The sequence below is a fragment of the Accipiter gentilis genome, chromosome 4 (genome assembly GCF_929443795.1).
Source record: "Accipiter gentilis chromosome 4, bAccGen1.1, whole genome shotgun sequence".
NCBI lineage: Eukaryota > Metazoa > Chordata > Aves > Accipitriformes > Accipitridae > Astur > Astur gentilis.
The window spans coordinates 12,067,858-12,086,594 of NC_064883.1; the positions used below are offsets into that span (position 1 = coordinate 12,067,858).

The window sequence follows — 18,737 nt, forward strand, 5'->3', positions numbered from 1 at the left end:
CATTTATGTTATTTCATTAGTGGGTGGCAAAAAGTGCAGTAAAAATCCATAGATTTTTATCTGAATAAGTTGATTTTAATAACTGGAGAATTTTCCTACTTGTAAATATCTTTCTGGTTGAAAATCGGGGGTTTTTTTGAAATGAAGAAACAAAATGGAAGTCAAAGGGTGCTTGTGTTGGCTTAGTAGTTTCACTGTTAGTTGACCACTGTGCAGCATCATGATATTGTATGTGTAGAATTTCCAGTCTTCATGATAACACATGAAGTTGATATGCCATTTCATTGTAAAAATAAGTTTAATTTTAGCATGGTGATACAGAGAATATAATCATAAAAGTGAATTATGGAGAGTTCTTTGATTTCTGATAATCTCTGAATGTTTGTTTCGTGATCCTCAGAAATTTCAATTTTTAAAGATCAAGCATGGAGCTTTCCAGTATGTGGATGCAGGCCAGTAATTGGAAGATTGAAGCCTGCAATTTAGAAATAAAGCAAAATTCCATACTAACTAATTTTGCTAATTAACAAGAGGTTAATATGTGAACATCTGCTTTAATTTATAATGCTTTAGTCATCTGTATCTACTGGCTTTTGTTTCATGTTTTGTTTCAGACATCTTTTGTTGTTTTTTTTTCTTATCCATCTTTAATTCTAGAACAACCAGAGAATGGTAATGATGCTACTGAATTGGGCAACTTTATCATACCTGAGATTAGTGTCACAAGTGTGGCTGGAGAGAGGACCGGGAATGGGGAAAAAAGCAGAGCACTAGCAGAGAATGATGTTCAGCATTTACAGGGAGTACAGGAAACAGCTACAGATCCTAGAACTGACAGCAAAGGCATGCCAGAAATCAGGAGGCAAAAATCTGTAAGAAAAATGATGGAGGATGGAATAAACTCATCTGGCAGAGTGCAGTTTTAGCAGAGCACTTGTAGCTGCACTCTAAGGTACCACTGTTGATTGAAAGGGTCACTGCTGCATGTTTGGAGAATTAAAGTATGCAGTTAATATATTTGCATGTGTAATAACACAAATGCATGTATTGCACACAGCTTCGTCTGTGCCACAGACAATGATGACATACTTATAAGTAGATTTATTTAATCTGCAGAAAATACGCTGTGAGACTCAACATACCTTTGAGTTTATTAAGCATATTTATTGGGTTTACAAAATCTGGTGATCAATGGTATGAAGAATCCATCAAAATGGATGTGAAAGGTATCTCGCTGTGTACCTCAGATTTTCCAAATTCCACCTTTCACAGTATACTGGAGATCTCATGTTGTGCTTGAGTTTCCTGCTCATACCACCAGACCTATGATGCAGAAGGTGACCTTTCAGTCCTAAGGCATTCTTGGGTTGCTAAACGTGCAGGTGCCGTATTGGGTGTCCTGGGGCATTGATCACATACCTTTATAATTAATGAGCTTTGCAAAATCATGTATTGGATCACTCGCTCAAAATAAGATTTACGCTTTTTTGTTCTGTGTGGTACCTTCTAATCTGTAAATTGCTAATCTGCATGAATTAACAAGACTGCATTTTTTTTCCCCAAAAAATTACTGCAAAATGAGATTGTGGGCATGCTTTTTAATCTAGTTAATGCAGCATTATTTGCTGTAACTTTGTATCCTAATGACCCTTAATTCCAAAATGTAATGGAATAGGTAAGTGTTTTGTCTTCTGTTCTCTGTTCTGTTGCTGTATGGCTTCATGCTTGTAAATATCAAAATCTAGCAATATATAAAATCAATAAATGTGAGAAAGGAAATTACTAATTCTTTATTTCTTTCTACCATGCAGGTAATACTGATTTAGGAATTCAAGAAGAACTGATAGAAGTATCTGAAACTGATGAAGGTTTTTACTCTAGGGCTACCTCTAGTACAAGTCAGTCTGCCCTATCTAACAGCAGCAACATGAGCAGTAAGAACCTTTTAGGGAAGAGCCAACGAAGGTCTGGAGGAACCAAAGCTGGAGGAAAAGAAAAAGAAGGAGAAACCTGCAGAGAGCACTTGTCACGAAAACAAACTCAGAGAGCCATGAGTGAGAATCTAGAGCTTGTCTCTCTGAAGAGACTAACTCTGACAACTAGCCAGTCCCTGCCTAAGCCAGGCAGCCATGGTCTGGCCAGAACAACCACTACTGTGTTTAGTAAATCCTTTGAACAGGTCAGTGGTGTCACAGTTCCAAATAATCGTGGTGGTATATCAGGTACAGAGGCAAACAGGTTTTCAGCTTGCAGTCTTCAGGAAGAAAAACTGATATATGGAACAGAAAGAACAGATCTTCCAATTTTAAGCAAACAACCTAATCAGCAGCGACCTCCTAGTATTAGCATAACTTTGTCAACAGATTGATATTAAATTGGCAAGTATGAAAAATAAAATATTGAGGGTTTATGCTGATATTTGTACATTGGTACATTAAGCTCCTTGATATGTTATACATTACTTTTGTAAACCTCAAGCCCATAAATTCTTATTTGGCTCACGTTTGACAGTAACAGTAAATAGACAACAGTTGTAATTATTTTGCATCAACTTCTAATAGCTTGGGAAGTTCCTCCTTGACTTGCTGTATTTATACACCTGATTGCTTACAGCTTCATGTGAAGTTTACAGCTTCACCAATTTAACAAGCATTGATAGGTTGTTTAGCCACTGACCCAGATGTGTGGCTTTTTACAAAAGCACAGTACAGGAACAAGTAAAGCCTCTTTCCTAGACTCTGCTTTTTGACTACCACTTGGCATAGGCAAAACTGCAAGTATTTGTTTTACTTTATAAGAGGAGTCTCGCACTATGGGCATGAAATCCTGGAACGGCTTTGTTAGAACAAACGTTCTTTTATGTTAGTCATGAGAAAGCTGTGCTTACATGTAAGGTTAAAACTAGAAACATCAGTTCAGTGTTTGCTGTATGGCGGTTTTGTAATGTTAGTACACATTGCAATGTTCATACTTCTTTATGGCTATATGAGTCTGAATTACAGATGCATTTTGGTTTTTCTATATGTCTTTTGAAACTGGGCCAAAAGTCATACAGCAGCAGTACTTGTGGATGGGAGTTCTTGTCAGTTGCTGTAATAGTCACTCTTTAGACTTACAAATTGTGTGACAGACTCTGTCTGTCTTTCAGATTCTTAAATATCAGGCACAAAACTACTCACTGAAAAGTCGCTGTCATCAGTATTTTTATTATTTATGGGGAAGAGATGTGCTTCTGTAACAATGTTATGTAGGAGATAAGGTATGAGCCCTTTGCACTGACTCAAGCAAATCAGGAGTGTGAATGTGTTTAACATGAACTTCTTATCTTGAGAATACTACCAAAGGATGCATACTTTCAGTAACTTGCAAGCACAAAGGGAAATTATAATGTAAATATAACTAGCACTGTAATTCCTAGTCTTTTATATCTCTTATTTTTCTAGTGCGAAATTCTAGAACAGCAGCCTGTTCAAAGTTACCTAACCTTAAACCTTCAGTTAGTTTGGTGACTTTGTTTGATACCAACTTCTATAACATTAAGATTTTAATTAAAAATGGACATTAAAACTTCTTTTGCAGAAATTTGGAGAAGCATAGCTGACAAAACCAATCCAGTACAGTGAATTGTTGATAAACGGGCAATATATTATTACGAGTGGATAAATAGGATGAAGTTCTAAGGCACGGTCGTTCCCAACTGTCCACGTTTCTGCACCTAGTGATCCCTTATTTTCAAGAACCTTTGTAAAAAAACAAACACTAAAATTCTGGTAGGCTTTCCTGTTTGCCAGGAGATAAGTTTAGCTATCCCTTTTTGACTTAAACTGAAGCACAGGTAACTTGTAAGCAGCTAATGTTATTCAGGTGTATAGCAATTAATAAGCTGGTTAATGAAAAGAGATGGGGAGACATAGTTGATAGGGTCAAGTAAGTTGTATAGTTCTACTTCTAAGACTGCAGACTAGATGTGTATGGTTTTTGATATTTACCAAAGTCTGTGGAATAGATGCATCTGTCTATAGATATTTGTCTTCACCCAAGAGCCTGAGTTTAAATGAATGTGCCACACTTTCTCATTCTTCAGTTTGTTGTGTGACACTGTTCTATTCCAGTAATGAGTATTTCACCTTTTTACAGTGAAGTGTTTTCTTAACTGTACATGAAAACTCACATTCCTAATGTATAAACTACAAGTTTGTCCTGTTTAGTGTTTAATACTTTGGCCAGTGAAATAAACTAGTTCTTTGAAGTTGTACATTTTTGTAAATACTTTGTACAGCAGAAAATTTTGCCTCTTTTTTACAGGTTTTTCTGCAGTACACGTTAGTCAGCACAGTTGTCTCAGATTGACTAATACATATGGCTGCTGGAGCATGCATAACCACAAGCAGTAGAAGGGTTTTAGGCAGCTGATAGCAGACACTGGCTAGCACTACAGATACTTGAATGTAAATGTTTTCCTATCCTTGAAATTTGTTCTACATGTTACGAAGAAATAACCTGCAGAACTTAGAGCTGCCTCCTGATCTGCTCATGCAATGTAGCATTTAAGAATACTTTGGAAAACTTTACAGTAATTTAAATTGAAACATAAACTAGAATAGATAAATTGCGAGTGACAAATGTTTGTTGTGATGGTATTACTTGTGAGTTAGTGTTAAGGGACTAGAATTTTTAAGTAATTCTACTGGTTTTGTTTTGTTTCATTTAGTTTGATTGTTTGTTATTTCCACAGTAGACACTCTTTCAAGCCGGATGTTGGTATAGAAGATGTTTATTATACTGGGAAGATTTAGTCACTTTAGCTATAAATAATTAGAATTTCAAAGGATCTAAAATGCCATAAAATATACATATGTAACGTAGCTACCAGTATTGTAAACATTATAAGTCAAACAGTGTTAAAGTAAAGTTAGTTTATCCTTTTATTTTATCCAGCTAATTATTCTAACTGTGCTCTGGCTTGAACCCAAGACATAGGCTTATATTGGTACAACTGAAATTACATAAAGTTTCATACCTTTTTGAGAAAATGATAGAAGGAAAGGTTTTTGGTACTAAAGGCTGCTGTTTCCATACGTATGGGGCTTTATATAAATGCATATGTATTTGTCTCTGGAGCAACTTACACAATGAGCATGGTTTTTGTGAACTGACATCATACCTTGATACTGATTGAGTCTAAAGAATTTCTTTCCTCATGTGAGTAATAAAACTTTCAGTTGTTCTTCTTTCTTTTCTTAAAAATGTGGGGAGAGGAAAAAAGGCAGGATAGGGGAGAGGGAGAGCAGAATTATTTGTTGTCCAAATATCCACGGTGCAGGATTGGGGGGCAGAGGGGGAGGAAGTAGGGCAGGAAGCAGATATATTAATTCTTCCATAGTATTTCTAAAATTGTCAAGATCTTGGGTTTTGAGCATTATCTGATCACTTTAGGCTGATGAATGAAAAATGTATATTGAAGAAATAGATGTCTTTTATTAGTGTAAGGAAAACCTATTAAGCCATCCCATACTGCAGTCTGCCCAGGAGTGGGTAGTTCTGATGAATACACTCCAAACTTCATACATGGCTGCACCATTCTGCAGGAAAAAATGTTACGTATGAGTGAAACATCTCAAATTATAATAAGAGAAGTTGTTTTAATGCTGATGTTTGTAACTGACCTTACATCAAAGGGCACTGTTTCCAGTGATGGCTTTGAGCAGCAACACTTTCAAAACTGTTGAAGCTGAGAAGAATTATTTTTGTTGTAAGAATCTGTAACATTTGTGCAAAAAGCATATGGCATCTAACCACTTGCTGTAGAGCTGCAATGACTTTTCTGAAGGGAGTGAAATGTCCTTGAATTGCCTTGAATACCTGACAGATTTGACAGGTAGGGAAATATATAGCTATTTTAGCTACACTTCTCTCTATGGAGGTCTCTGATTTCTGTGAGGATTCTAGAAATTTCTAACTTAATTATTATGTCTGATATCTTTTGTCAATGAGGCTTACAGTGTTGTATATAGGTGTGTAATATATTACCTTTTGTATTTGTATAATTCTACTTCTAAGACTAGATGTGTACATTTCTTAATATTTACCAAAGTCCGTGGAATAGGTGCATCTGTCTATAGATGTTTGTTTTCACCTGAGAGCCTGAGTTTAAATGAATGTGCCACACTTTCTCATTCTTCAGTTTGTTGTGTGACACTGTTCTATTCCAGTGATGCAGTATTTCGCCTTTTTACAGTGAAGTGTTTTCTTAACTGTACATGAAAACTCACATTCCTAATGTATAAACTACAAGTTTGTCTTGTTTAGTGTTTAATAATTTGGGCAGTAAAATAAACTGGTTTGGTTTTTTGAAGTTGTATGCTTTTGTAAATACTTTGTACAGCAGAAAATTCTGCCTCTTCTTCACAGGCTTTGCTGAAATGCACATTAGACAGCAACATATTTCAGTTTTCATTATATACATCTAGAAGTCATAGTAAGGTTGACTGTATTACTTAAAATATGCTGAATACCCATTTTACAGAGCATAGGCTCTGCAAATGCAGCCCTGTCAGGTAAGACACCATGCATAAACCACTTGGCTGAGAAACACTGACTGACAGGTGAAAGGTAGGTTCAAGCAGATGAGTTGTAAACTGGTTGGTGGCAGAAGTAGATAACTGTCCTGTCAGTGATGTAGCACAACTTGGGCAACTTGGTAGTTTTGATGGTCTTAATACGTTGTTTGATACACAGCCATTATCTGCAATGTGACTTTATTATTAGATATTCTATCCAGCAATCTTCACAGTGTTTCTGTGATGCGCTGGTGATCTGGGGGCTGTTTGGCCATCATTGCCACAGGGGTGCGTGTGGGCTGGCTCACGTTCCCCTTTTTCCTGAAGACGCCCAGGGCTTCTTCTGCAAAGCTGCTTTCCAGCTGTCTGGCCCCTGTGTGTGCTGGTGCTTGGGGTGGTTTGTCCCCAGGGCCAGGACTTGGCGTTGCCCTTTAAACTTCCTGAGATTCGTGTGTTGGCTCATGTGTCCTGCCTGTTGATGTCCCTGTGAATGGCAGCACCCCTCTGGGGTACCAGGCTGTCCTCCTGGTTTTGTGTTATCTGCAAATATGCTGAGGGTGAGCTCTGTCCCATCACCCATCTTCGTTAATGAAGATGTTAAACAGTGCTGGCCAAGGTATTGACCCCTGGTGTACAGCAGTAATGCCAGGTCTCCAGCTGGGCTTTGTGCCACTGGTCACAGCCCTTTGAGTCTGGCAATGGAGGCAATTTTCTGTGCTCAGAATTCTGGGATTCCTGAGGGCTGCTCTTGCTGGTAACAACAGAAGCAAAGGTGGCAGTGAGTACCTCGGCCTTCTCCGTATCTCCTGTCAGCAGGTCCTCTGCCCCATTCATCCATAGAGCCCTAGTCTTCCTGTTGCTGATGATATTTCTGCTAAAGCTTTTCTTGTTGCCCTTCACCTGCCTTGGCAGATTCCACTTTGTTTGGGCTTTGGTTTTCCTAACTCCATCTGTGCATGCTTGGGTAGTGCATCTATAATCCCCCTAGGTCCCCTGCTCTTGCTTCCACCTCTTGTACACTTTTTTCATGTCTAAGTTTAGTGGAGAGCTCCTTGTTCATGCATCCAGCTCTCCTGCCACCTCTGCTTGACTTTGTGTGTTGGGATGGACCATTTTTGAGCCTGGAGGAAATGGTTCTTGAACATCAACCAGATCTCCAGGTCCCTTCTTCCTTGTAGGATGATCTCCCATTGGCGTCTACTGAGCAGATTCCCTGTGCAAGGCAAATTCTGTTGTTCTGTAGGTCCAGGGTTGTGATCCTGCATTTTGTTCAAGGTTTCTTTCCTGCCCCCTTACAAATGTAGTGTCTGGTGCAATGCTGTAGAGAAACCTGGATGAATGGAAGAGCTGTGGTAGATGGCAGCAGTGAGAGATCGCACTGTGTTTTTTCACTGTTTTTCAAATGTCAGTCTTTAACCTGTTCTTTTGAATGGGCGAAACGCAATTTGCCTTCATACAACTGGGTGGGAAATGTTAGGAATCTGAGATTTCCTTTTACTTGAATGAGTTAAAACCTTTCTTTTGGAAAAGGTACAAATTAGACTTGATGCTGTGATTGTCCTGTAAGTGTTAAGATTTGCTATTTCAATTACAGTGGGTGAAAGGAGGTGCTTAGAACAGGATCTTCTGTGGTTTCATGTCAGAATTCTTATTAATTAGTGAAAGACATTAGTTGAATTTGAATACCTCCTCTCTTCCCGAAACGTGGTAGGGAGTACAAAAGAAAGTAATGGTACCCCAAAATACGGCCTTTAATGGAGGATAAGAGTACCTTAGAGCCTGCTGGACAATTTACGGGTGAGGGATGTTTGAAGGTAATACAAGCAATTAGTAACCAGTTACAGAAATTACATTTTTTTCTACAGACTTTACAGCTAGTTGCCTGCATTGAGCTTGTAACAATTATTTTTCGTGTTTTATGTTAATCAAGCTCTGTATTAAAGATGACTTCAGTATGGGGGTTTTCTCCCACAGCCCACAGCTGCCAGGTAATAAACACATCTGCTAATTCAAGATAGTGGGAAAAATGTCATTGTGACTCCAGAAACCTTTGTGAAACAACCCTTTACGTTGGATGGTGCTTGCTTCGTTAACTTGATTCCTAAAATGAGGTTGTGTTTAATCATCTGGTACTGCAAATGTGCTGGGACAATACTGAAATTTAATGTTGCAGAAAGACTTGTGGAAGCTAGTCTGAGTCACACCATACTTCTGACCTAGTAGTTGTTCTCATCATTAACACTGACTAATGCTGTCAGTCCTCTGTGTAGATTTTCTTGGTCTGGACTATGGTGGTAGATTTTTCTAGTGCAAGAGGATACATTTCAGAGGAGGTGAGAAGAAATACGAGTTTTTACCTCCACAACACAACAAAGTGAGTGAAGGAGTGTCAGGTATTGGCACAAGAAGTCCTAAGTGTGGATATGATTTTTTTCAATGTTTCTGCAATAGAAGTAGTGAACCGAAATAATGAACAAACATTCAGTGCTTTCTCTGAAGACATACTTCGCTCGTGCCTAAAACTTGAATATTGTCTTTGATTCCTATCAAAGTAGGAACAGAACAGCAACTCATATAAAACACATAAAAACATATATATATTATATGTGTGTGTATATACATTTATGCATATATACAGGTATATATGGCTGCTTCTTCAGCTAGTCAAGGTACAGGGATTGTAGAACTGTTGGGGAGACTATTGGAGCTGGCAAAGACTTGGACCAGCACTGATGTCAATGACCTGTGGTACTATCTAAAATAAAGGTAGCTAGGCACTAAAAAGCTGTTCTGTCACTGGTGTATTTTTCTTGTGCTATTACCTGCCAAGAGTAAATTGATTTGAATAAAAATGGTGAAGGATCTTGCACTTATTCCTTATATATGTTTAAAAAAAAGATAATCACAATATTCATATTTTTCTTTTGATTTTTTTTGTTCTTAAAATGCATTGTGGTTTCATTATTGTTAATAACCTGCAGTTCAGGCTTTGCTAATAATTCGGACTGAATAATTGAATTGGGATAATGTTATGTATGATAACATTTGGAATCAAGTGCGAGCCAACTGTCATACCAAATGTCAGCTTTCAGCAGACTGTCCTGCCCCTAAAATGTTGGTGTTTGAGAAATCTTCCGTAGTAAATCACAAAATGGAAAGACTTTTGCAAGGTAACGGTGTTGCTATTCCCCAGAAGATTGTTTACTTGTTAGCTCATTGGGATTTATATTCCTAATTTCAGCCACTAAAGAAAACCAATCTGACTGCTCTTTAGCTAAGCTACCAGCTTCAGCTCTCCCAGTATCGACTGGAGAAAGATACAGGCGCTGTCAAACTGATTCAGCACATCCCGAGATAGGGAGATCCTCTCTGACACCTGAGAAGTGTTCATCCCATCTCTCAATTCCTTCTCATCCTGAACAACCGGCTGAGCATTGCTGTCTCATTACTGCTTCCCACCAAACTGAATCCGTACATCCCCTTTTCTGCGGCATAAAGCCAAAATAAGCTTTAGCGTAGCACCAGTCACTTCAGCAGAGCTCCGAATGTCAGCAGCTGTCCTACTTTTACTGAAGGCCTTACAAGCAGGCAGATGTCTGGGAAGAACAGATCTGGTTCAGTAGTTCTGCTGGCCAGGGTGTAAAGATCAGCTTGGAACAATGTGGGCAGGTGCTGGGAGTTAAGATTCAAACTGCATCTGTTTGGATTATTGGACTAATCAGGAAGTTGCATTTCTAAATGTCTAAAGCAGGGAAGAAGGAAAGAACTGGAGCACAAATCTCTGTATACCATTCCTGTTTCTGCCATTCTTGCTTCAGGATCCCGCTTAGAAGTATGTAATCACTTTATCAGCTTTTGAATTTAAAGGCAGAATAGCAGCACGGCTGTTCTGTTGTTCTTACAGCTGAATGAGACCTGTTTGGCTCTAGATGAATCCTCTGACAAATCTGACGCTTGGTTCTTAACTGTTCAGCCTGAAAAGTTTATCAACTGCCTTGCATACTGCATCAAGTTCATAACTTTAAGCTTCTTTGGTTATCCACGAGAACTTACTTTTTCCTGCTACCAGCATAGGAAGCCATGCTACAAAAGCATTGCCCTTGAATACAGCGTGAACCTGAATGTGTTTCAGGTGTTCAAGTCTTCCCCAGCTCAGTGAAGGGCTGAGGAGAGATTTTCATCACTTCTTCAATCTTTGCCCAAGACAGGCTTCCTGACCGACGCCAGGTGTGTTATAAAGCCACCAGCCTTGTACGGAGGCGTTTATATGGCAGCCAGTTCTACATGTGGCCACGGGGGTGAGGAGAGAGGTCAGCGTGGTGGCCAGCTGGAGGGCTTTTCCAATACTCGGCCTTTGCGTGGGCAGACCTCTGTGGTGTGGAATGGCAGGAGTCTGGGTGCACCTCCCAAACGACCAGCTGGAGACGCAATTTCAGAAGTCTCAGACTGGACACTGCCTCGAGCCCAAGCAGCGCTTCAGTTGCCAATGTCCTGAAATGGGTTAGTTCACTGCCTTGGCATCATTACCCAAAACAAAATGTTCTTGTGGACAAATAACTTGAGGAAGAAATTACTGACGGATGGATTTCTCCAAGATCACATGCTGCGTGATCCATCTTTTTCATAAAGCCTGGCATGCATGATCCATACTGCAGCACGATATGCATGCTCCGTTCTTGATGAATGACACAGTGGTTTTGTACCTTAGGAGCAGTGCTGGATAAAAACCTCTGTGATCCTTGTAAGCACAAAGAGTTTTGACGTATTCTGGTAATGGTGAGATGAGTAACTTCTTAAATAGGCCAACAAAATTAGTTACTAGGTAGATCTACTTACAAGGAATTTGGTGCCATAATTTAATTTCAGGCAGAAAAGCAGTGCCTTGGAAGAATCTTTATTCGATCTTGAGATATTGAGCAGCTTTAATATGCCTTGACATTCAGTGCCACGTTCATAATCCCTGTAATTATTCCTTCCTACTCCAGTAAGAGCAGGCACTGTACAGCACTAGTACTGAGGGATAGTTTTGTTTCATGCTTGAAAGGAGGAACACGTCTTATAAAGCACACTTTGTACTGAGCTGTGGGAAAAGAGGTGAATGGGAGGCTAAACCAGAAGCTTTAAAAGCAGTTCAAAATGTCTCCTATGCTTCCTCTCTGCCTGTCTCTGTAGGCAGTTTTGAACGAATGAAGAATCTGCAGAAAATGAGAGAGGCATAAAGCTGAGAGCTTACTGGAGAGGGGAGAGCTTTTGGAGGAAACCTCTTCTCTCAAGGTTCCTACCTGACTGCAAGGGCAGGCACCTTCCCATCAGTCAGGCCTTGTGCTATGGTGTTCTGCCCCTTCCCTCCCTCTGCCTAAAACTTGTGCCTCTGTCTCCTTGGAGAGGAACCTGAGCGCTTGTACTCCTGTAGTCACACGTACAGGAAATTAATGCTGAAACAACCTAATATGGGACTAGGAAGAGCATCTGTGGGCAGTACTGCTGGCTGCGCTCTGCTACGTAGGTTTAAGCATCGATGATTTTCTTGTCATGCTTTGGTGTCGAGAAATGCATGACTGGTACCTGAAGCCAAAATGTCAGGAACTTCTGGACTGTTTCAGGCAGAGGGCTAAAGAAAAGGAGGAGATATAATGAGTGGGTGTGAGTGTGGGTTGTTTTGCTTTCTTAAAGGAGCTGGCCACTAGGCTGGCTATCAAGGTGCACCTTAAACTGGAGGAGACAACAGAATTAAAAAGCCATGGTGAATGTACTAGCTATCAGCTGGATACCTTGAGGGAGTTTATGGAAGAGACAGTGCAAAGGCTACAGCCTTTGGTCAGATCTGACCTTACAAGGTGTGAAGGAGGCATCAATAGGGATGGAGCATTGGAAGTTGGACATGTCAAGGTTTGCAGTTATCAACCAGAGGAGAATGAGGAGCCTGTAGTTCACAAGGTACACGGAAATGGAAAGTCTGGTGTGATGGAGGAACAAAGCTGTCCACGTGGCATGGCATAGCTGATCTATCCACCCAGAGCAAGAATGAGGTGCAGATCTGACTCTACAAGAGATCCCAATAAAAAAAAAAAGTCAATCGTCTCACTGATTTGGCCAATGTGATGCAGCTTAGAAGGTTTTTTTTTAATAATGCAAGGAGTTTGTATAACAGGACTAATGGAGATCACTCATGCAGTGGTATGTGAAAATGTTTACTATAGAAATAATACACTAGAATTGCTTTTGTAAGTGGAGTATGAGCATGGAGAGATCCACAGGACTGAGAAAAGGCACAAGTAAAGGTAAGGTTGGTGGACTAGTGCAGCACACAACGTGGCAGACTTTTAAAAATATGAAATGACTATAGGGTCTTTGAGCTAAAATCTCTTGGGGAAAAAAGTAGTAAAAACATTTTAGTGGGATAGTGTTATAGGTCTGCTATAATCCTTTGGGGAGACATTTGCAATCTTTGCAGAGGAATATTAACGGAAACTGTCAATAAAAGAGACATAAATTGTCTTGCTACAGATTGGATGACAAATTCTATCAATAATTGCAGGTCCTTATTGTTTTTGGAAGTTGTAACTGAAAAGCTTGTTCAACAAAATGTTCCTGAACCAAGAATAGGGTGTGCTGCTTCAGGCTTTGAGCATCTTTATGTTGCATACTGCTGTGCAGTGGATTCCAGAAACTGGGCAAAGAAGTAAATCAGCCCTAGTTCTGGTGCAGAAACCACCTTGTTCAGCTGGGGCTTTGGTACTTGTACGCGAGACTTCATTGTACCACTGTGCAAGGCTTAGAGTGAAGTAAGAGAGAGTTATATAAAATAACTTTGTTATTGTTGTTTTAGACAAACAAAAAACAGATCTTGAATGAAAGGACTTTTTATTTCAAAAGAGTGAACTTTGAGAAATGAAAATGGCTGGACAGTGAAGTTTATTGGCTTGAGAGAAAGCAAAAAAAATATCCCCCAAAGTTCAAAGAAACCTTAGTCAAAGGACACAGTCTTTAGTGTTTGAACTTTAAGAAGGGGAGAAGTCTTGTATGGAAAGCTGGCATTGAAATATAATTCCCTTTAAAAGTGTACTTGAGCACCTGTAAGGAACAGAATGAAGGGGTAGCAGGAGAAAGCGTACAGTCTAGTGGGATCAGAAAGTCTTTGTGATAGACTGAATTACCAGAAGACAAAACTGAGTTTAACTTTTGCAAAGGAAGTTAAAATACATGTACAGATTCCTTAACTCTCAGAACAGAACAAGGGAAAAAGCACAAAGGAGGAGAAGTGGGAACAGGGGCTGAGACCAGCAAGCGTAAGAAAACGTTTTCAAGAAGATTGACATTGCCACCCCATGGCCAGTCAGTACAAGGACATAGCGATGCACATCCAAAGGCTAAAGCAAAATGTATGGTAAGGTTATGTTATGTTCCTACAGTCAGTGTCACGACGGCTTCCCTGACTTGTCAGTGAAGGGTCAGGCATCCTGGGTAGTGCAGAGCCCGAGCTGGTCATCACTGCCATCGCAGACACCAGGGTAACCCCCACAGGTTCATTTACACGCCACGGTACGTGGTCTGCATAGAGTGGACTCCTCATGCCAAAAAGAACAATCCAGTGACTCACAAGGTCAGTGGCTGATCTCCTTTAAGCTTTTAGTAATCGCAGCAGATCACATTTCTTTGAGGCTTTAAGTAAACGTGATAGAAGCCTCAGTATGGTTTGTTGTGCTGTGCTCTACAGAAATACTTGCATTAAACTTTTTCTTTGCAGCTTTCATTACCTGGACAGAAGATAGGAAGCATGGCAGGGTTACAATCCTGAAGTCACTCAGTGGGTCCTTCTAGCAGTCAGAAGGAAGATGTCCCAAAGTGATCTTGATTTGACCACATTTGCTCAAATTTCTCAATATCTACTCAGTGGCCAAGTTATTGTCTAGTGTGAACTGCCCTGACCTTGCCAGTCACCTCTTCTAACCTCCATGCTGTTCTGACAGGCAAATCAAGGTGTCAGGTCAAATAAAACACTGAGCGTCTATGACAGAAGGCTGTCACATGGAAAATAGAAGAAAGTAAAAAAGCAGGTTCAGGGTGCTCACGCAGCCTTTTTCCTATGGACTACTATAAAGCAAATGCTCTTAGAAACAGCATGACAGAAAATACTGGCTCTCATTCAACAGCGAACACAGAGCAGCTGTATCACTTTTCATATATCACTTTACCTCTTAGGTGTGCACAAGACTGTCATCAACTGAACTCATCCCAATTCATATTTCTTTGGAAAATTTTCTTCTTCTGTAAAGTTATATAGAAGCTGACTGAATTATCTGAAAACGCTACACGGAACTATATGAGAATGTTTGATAAAAGAGAAACGCTGGTTAGCTACTTAATATAACTGCTAAATCCTAACTCTTTGAAAGCTACTGCATTGTACAGATGAAATGAAAGTTTTGCTGTCATAGTTGATCTGTGCTAATTACAGCAATTATAATGCTTGTGGAGAAGGAAAATTGCAAAAAGTATATTAAGTGCTCAGCACTCAGCTGCCTGTCAGCTGAAAGGAAGGCGAGTTAATTGAATGTAACAGTCTATCTTCTTTCTGTTTTAAATCAGTCATTAATTATAATGTGCAGCTACGTGGCCATATGTCACTTGCTCTGGCATAACAGTAACATGTCACGTTATTGATCACTGCACTGGTGGAGCTGAAAGCTGTTATACCCCTGCGCTAAATGCCTTACAGAAGCGTGATTGGTTTCAGCGTTGCATAAAACTAATCTTCATTCAAAGTGTAGCAATTAAAATTAGGCCAAATATCCTACCAGAATCTAACATACATTTAATGTGTTGTATTAGCATGTGATTTTTAAAAATTATTATTAATCCTGTTTATTGTAAATAGACTTAAATACAAAAGAAAACAGATGAAGTGGCAGAAATATCCCCTAGGAGCAGACACAGAATTACTGAGAAAAGAGCTGTTGCCAAGTGCAATTTTTCTGTAGACTTCTTGAAGGTAAGCAGAGCTGTTCCAAACTGATTTAATGTCTCCAGGTATCTGGAAATTGGCTACTTATGACAGCTTTGGTTGCTCACCAAAAAAAGCAGAGTTGTCTAAAGGACTGCTTTTCTCAAATGTTTGTTTTCTATTTGATACTATGCTTGTGCCTAATTTAAAATACTGCTTAGAAACGGAGGGTGGTTTTCAAATTAGTGTCCCATAGAAATCGTTCCTCTACCTTGCCTCTCCTGACAGATTTTCAGGCCAGAGGGCTGGTCTGTGTGGGTGCAGATACCACAAATGAGTGGTAGGATGAAGACAAAGCCTTAAACTTGAGAAGCCAGTTGTTTGGTGCAATAGAGCCCGGGGCCACAACCTGCAGCCACTGGGCACTGGAGATAATGGCGTAGTTGCTGGAATATTTAAAAAGGATAATAAGGAATATTCACTAGAACATATTGCCAGACATTCCTCTAACTTTTCCCCATGTAAGCCCTTTTTGTCTGTGAAGATAAACTAGAATGTAATGGTATGTATTTGGCATGAAGGGCAATATGGTGTGGTAGAGAAGTAAGCTTAGTGAAGCTAGCTAGGCTAATTGTGAAAGGGAGGCACTTTCCAACACAGATCATTTGTGTCTTCTGTTCTGCTTCAGATAGCTCAGTATTGGACATCATGCAAAAACGTGATGTTTTGTGGTGCCAGGAAAACCATTATTAGTCCAGTTTATTAGACTGTGCATACTGTAGCCAGTGTATTTAATATTTTTTTATTCCCTATTAATGAAATAAAACCTGGTGAGTAACAGGAGGTATTTTGCTGAAATGGGGAGTTGAGCCTTCACAACATTTGGTTGCTTGAAGGTGAGAAAGCATCCCGCTACCTTCAATTGAAGAAGAAAGCACACCACTTAAACATTCATTTATCCACCTGTGTCTGGAAAACAGGGAGTTAGGTACCTGTCTAAATGTTTGCACTAGCTTATACTGAGGACTTGAAAGCATGGATGGAAAATTAAATGCTTTGCCCGTTTAGACCAGAGCCCTTGATGCCACCTTGTCCTGATGATAGCTGCAGCCAGAAAGGTATGCTCTGAAAAGACAGCACAGCATTGATCTCATTTCAATAGATCAGAATCTCACTGAAGATGTTGCAGCCTGTGCAGTGTAAGGCAGGAAACCCACATTTTATTAACTTAGTCACTTCAGCACAGCACAGATACAGTATTGCTTTCTTCTGTCACTGTTTACGCCACTTAATGGGAGGCTCCAGTATCTTTTCACAATATTTCTACTTACCTGAAATGAAGGTGGATGTTCTGTTTTCTAACAGCAAACATCTTGACTTCTGAATTCAGGAAGAGTGGTGATGCTGATGCCTATTGAGACCAGCATCTTAGACTGTGTTTTTATTGCACCTACCTTACCCTTCCTTCTTTGGGTATGTAATTTCATAAATAAGCATCTCTTGCATGCAGATTAATTGAAAGTCAATCGCTTTCAGATTTGTTTTTTTCAGGCCAGCATTGAGATACCTTGTGAACCAGAGCTTTCTGTAGTGGCTTGCTCTGCTTGGTCCTACGTTTTTGGTGCTGTGGCTCTGGTTTTGGAGTATCCCTGGACCTCGCCTTTCAGTCATATGGTGGCTGCTCAAAAGGTGTATCAGTCATGTATGCCCTCTATACCATAAAAGCCCTCTCCAGTTTGGCTGCTGTTGGCTTTGGGTTGCTCCCCCTCACCTCGGCCCTCATAGGAAGCCAGGAGCAGAAAAGCAGAGGCCTGGTAGATATCGGTCTGGGGTTCTCTGCTGCAAAAGCCAAGATGAATATCATTTCAGAGAGGTGTTTTTCCTTCTGAAAGTACAGAAATCTATCCAAGAGCTGAAATCTACTCAAACACCAGACTGTTTGGGGCAGCATGCCCAGAAATGTTGGTATTTGAGCTGAAAATGTAAATGTTCGTACATCCCACCTCCTGTGTTTGTCTTTATGTAGTTATGGTATGGGTCTGCTTTGTCAAGTGGAAACAAAAATACCATTCTGCCTTTTCCATTTTACTCAGATGATATTTTGCAATGTATGTATCTTCACAGGATTACACTAGTATAAGCTCTTCCTGATAGCTGTTCTTGGGTTAGTGGTGGCTGCCTCCATCTAGTTGTTTGTAGACTTTCTTGGAAGTTGCGGTGACAGCCAACAAAGAAATAAGGAGTCCTTCTGCATAAGGAACAACTACTACTTATGATTCCTGTGAGGGAGGGAAATGGAATATCCCAGGTGAAGAGGTTAAAAAAAAAAAGCAAGACACGACAGCACTAATATCACTGAGAGCCTACACAGATGTCACAGTGTTATGCCTTGAGGTAAAAGGAATTGATTTCTTCTTGTTGCGTGATGAACTGCATGCTTTCAGATAACATAGAGTCTTTTAGCAGTGTTTATCAAACTTTCTGCTTTCCCACTGTGTTAACAGAAACTCAGAAGCCCTGAGGCGGGTGAGAACAAACCGCAGTTTCTGACTGTAGTGCGAACCTGGCTCGGGAGGAAGGGAACCAATCCCACTGATTGAAGGTATTTTACAGTCACTGTGTCGCAACATTGATTCCATAATTGCAGTTTCTTCTCACTGGCCTAGCCAGGAAAAAGGGTTGCTGAGCAGCGTTGTGTTTTTCTGATGTTTTGTATTTAACTTGCCAGACCTAGTCGTGACCTTGCAATCTGAGAAACACTTGCCATCTATACAGGGCTGGGTGGGAGCATGAACTTCTCTTACACAGAAACGCCAGCATTTTGAAATGCTTTGCTCCTAAATGGGACTTTTACAAGGAAAAATTTGTCAGAAACACTAGGATGTGTCTTATCCATTGTCCCTCTAGGTGTTCTATATAAAATATATAAAAGATAATAATCTACCATTCCATCTCTTGGCCACTCTTGCCAGCTCCCAAAGATGTCTGTGCATGTAGCTGAATTCTGGCCCTCGTGGTCAAAGATCTGCCCATGACTTTTTTTGTATTACTGCTTCACATAAACTTCGCAAGACAATTGCTAGAGATGCCCATCTTTTGGTTAGCTTCCCTCAATTTATCCCTTGCAATTAGTTAACCAAAACTGTATATAACACATACCTATCAGCAGATGATAGAGCACCCCTTCCCTCTGTAGGTAGAGTAACACCGCAAACCTTTTTCTCAGCATGTGC

The 18,737-nt window shown here is 40.0% G+C and overlaps 1 protein-coding gene across 5 annotated transcripts in view; it reads left to right on the top strand.

Moving 5' to 3' along the window:
- Positions 1-6,355, top strand: part of HYCC1 (hyccin PI4KA lipid kinase complex subunit 1) — a 49,722-nt gene extending 43,367 nt beyond the window's left edge. For 3 of the 5 annotated variants that reach the window (XM_049798431.1, XM_049798430.1, XM_049798432.1), the window contains one exon: positions 1,812-6,355. In XM_049798431.1, the coding sequence (XP_049654388.1) occupies positions 1,812-2,368 (557 nt within the window). In that variant the 3' untranslated portion in view covers positions 2,369-6,355. Of the gene's footprint in view, positions 1-657; positions 953-1,811 lie in introns of all 5 variants that reach the window. The other 2 variants (XM_049798435.1, XM_049798434.1) reach the window with 2 other exon arrangements.
- Positions 6,356-18,737: the final 12,382 nt, after the last annotated feature.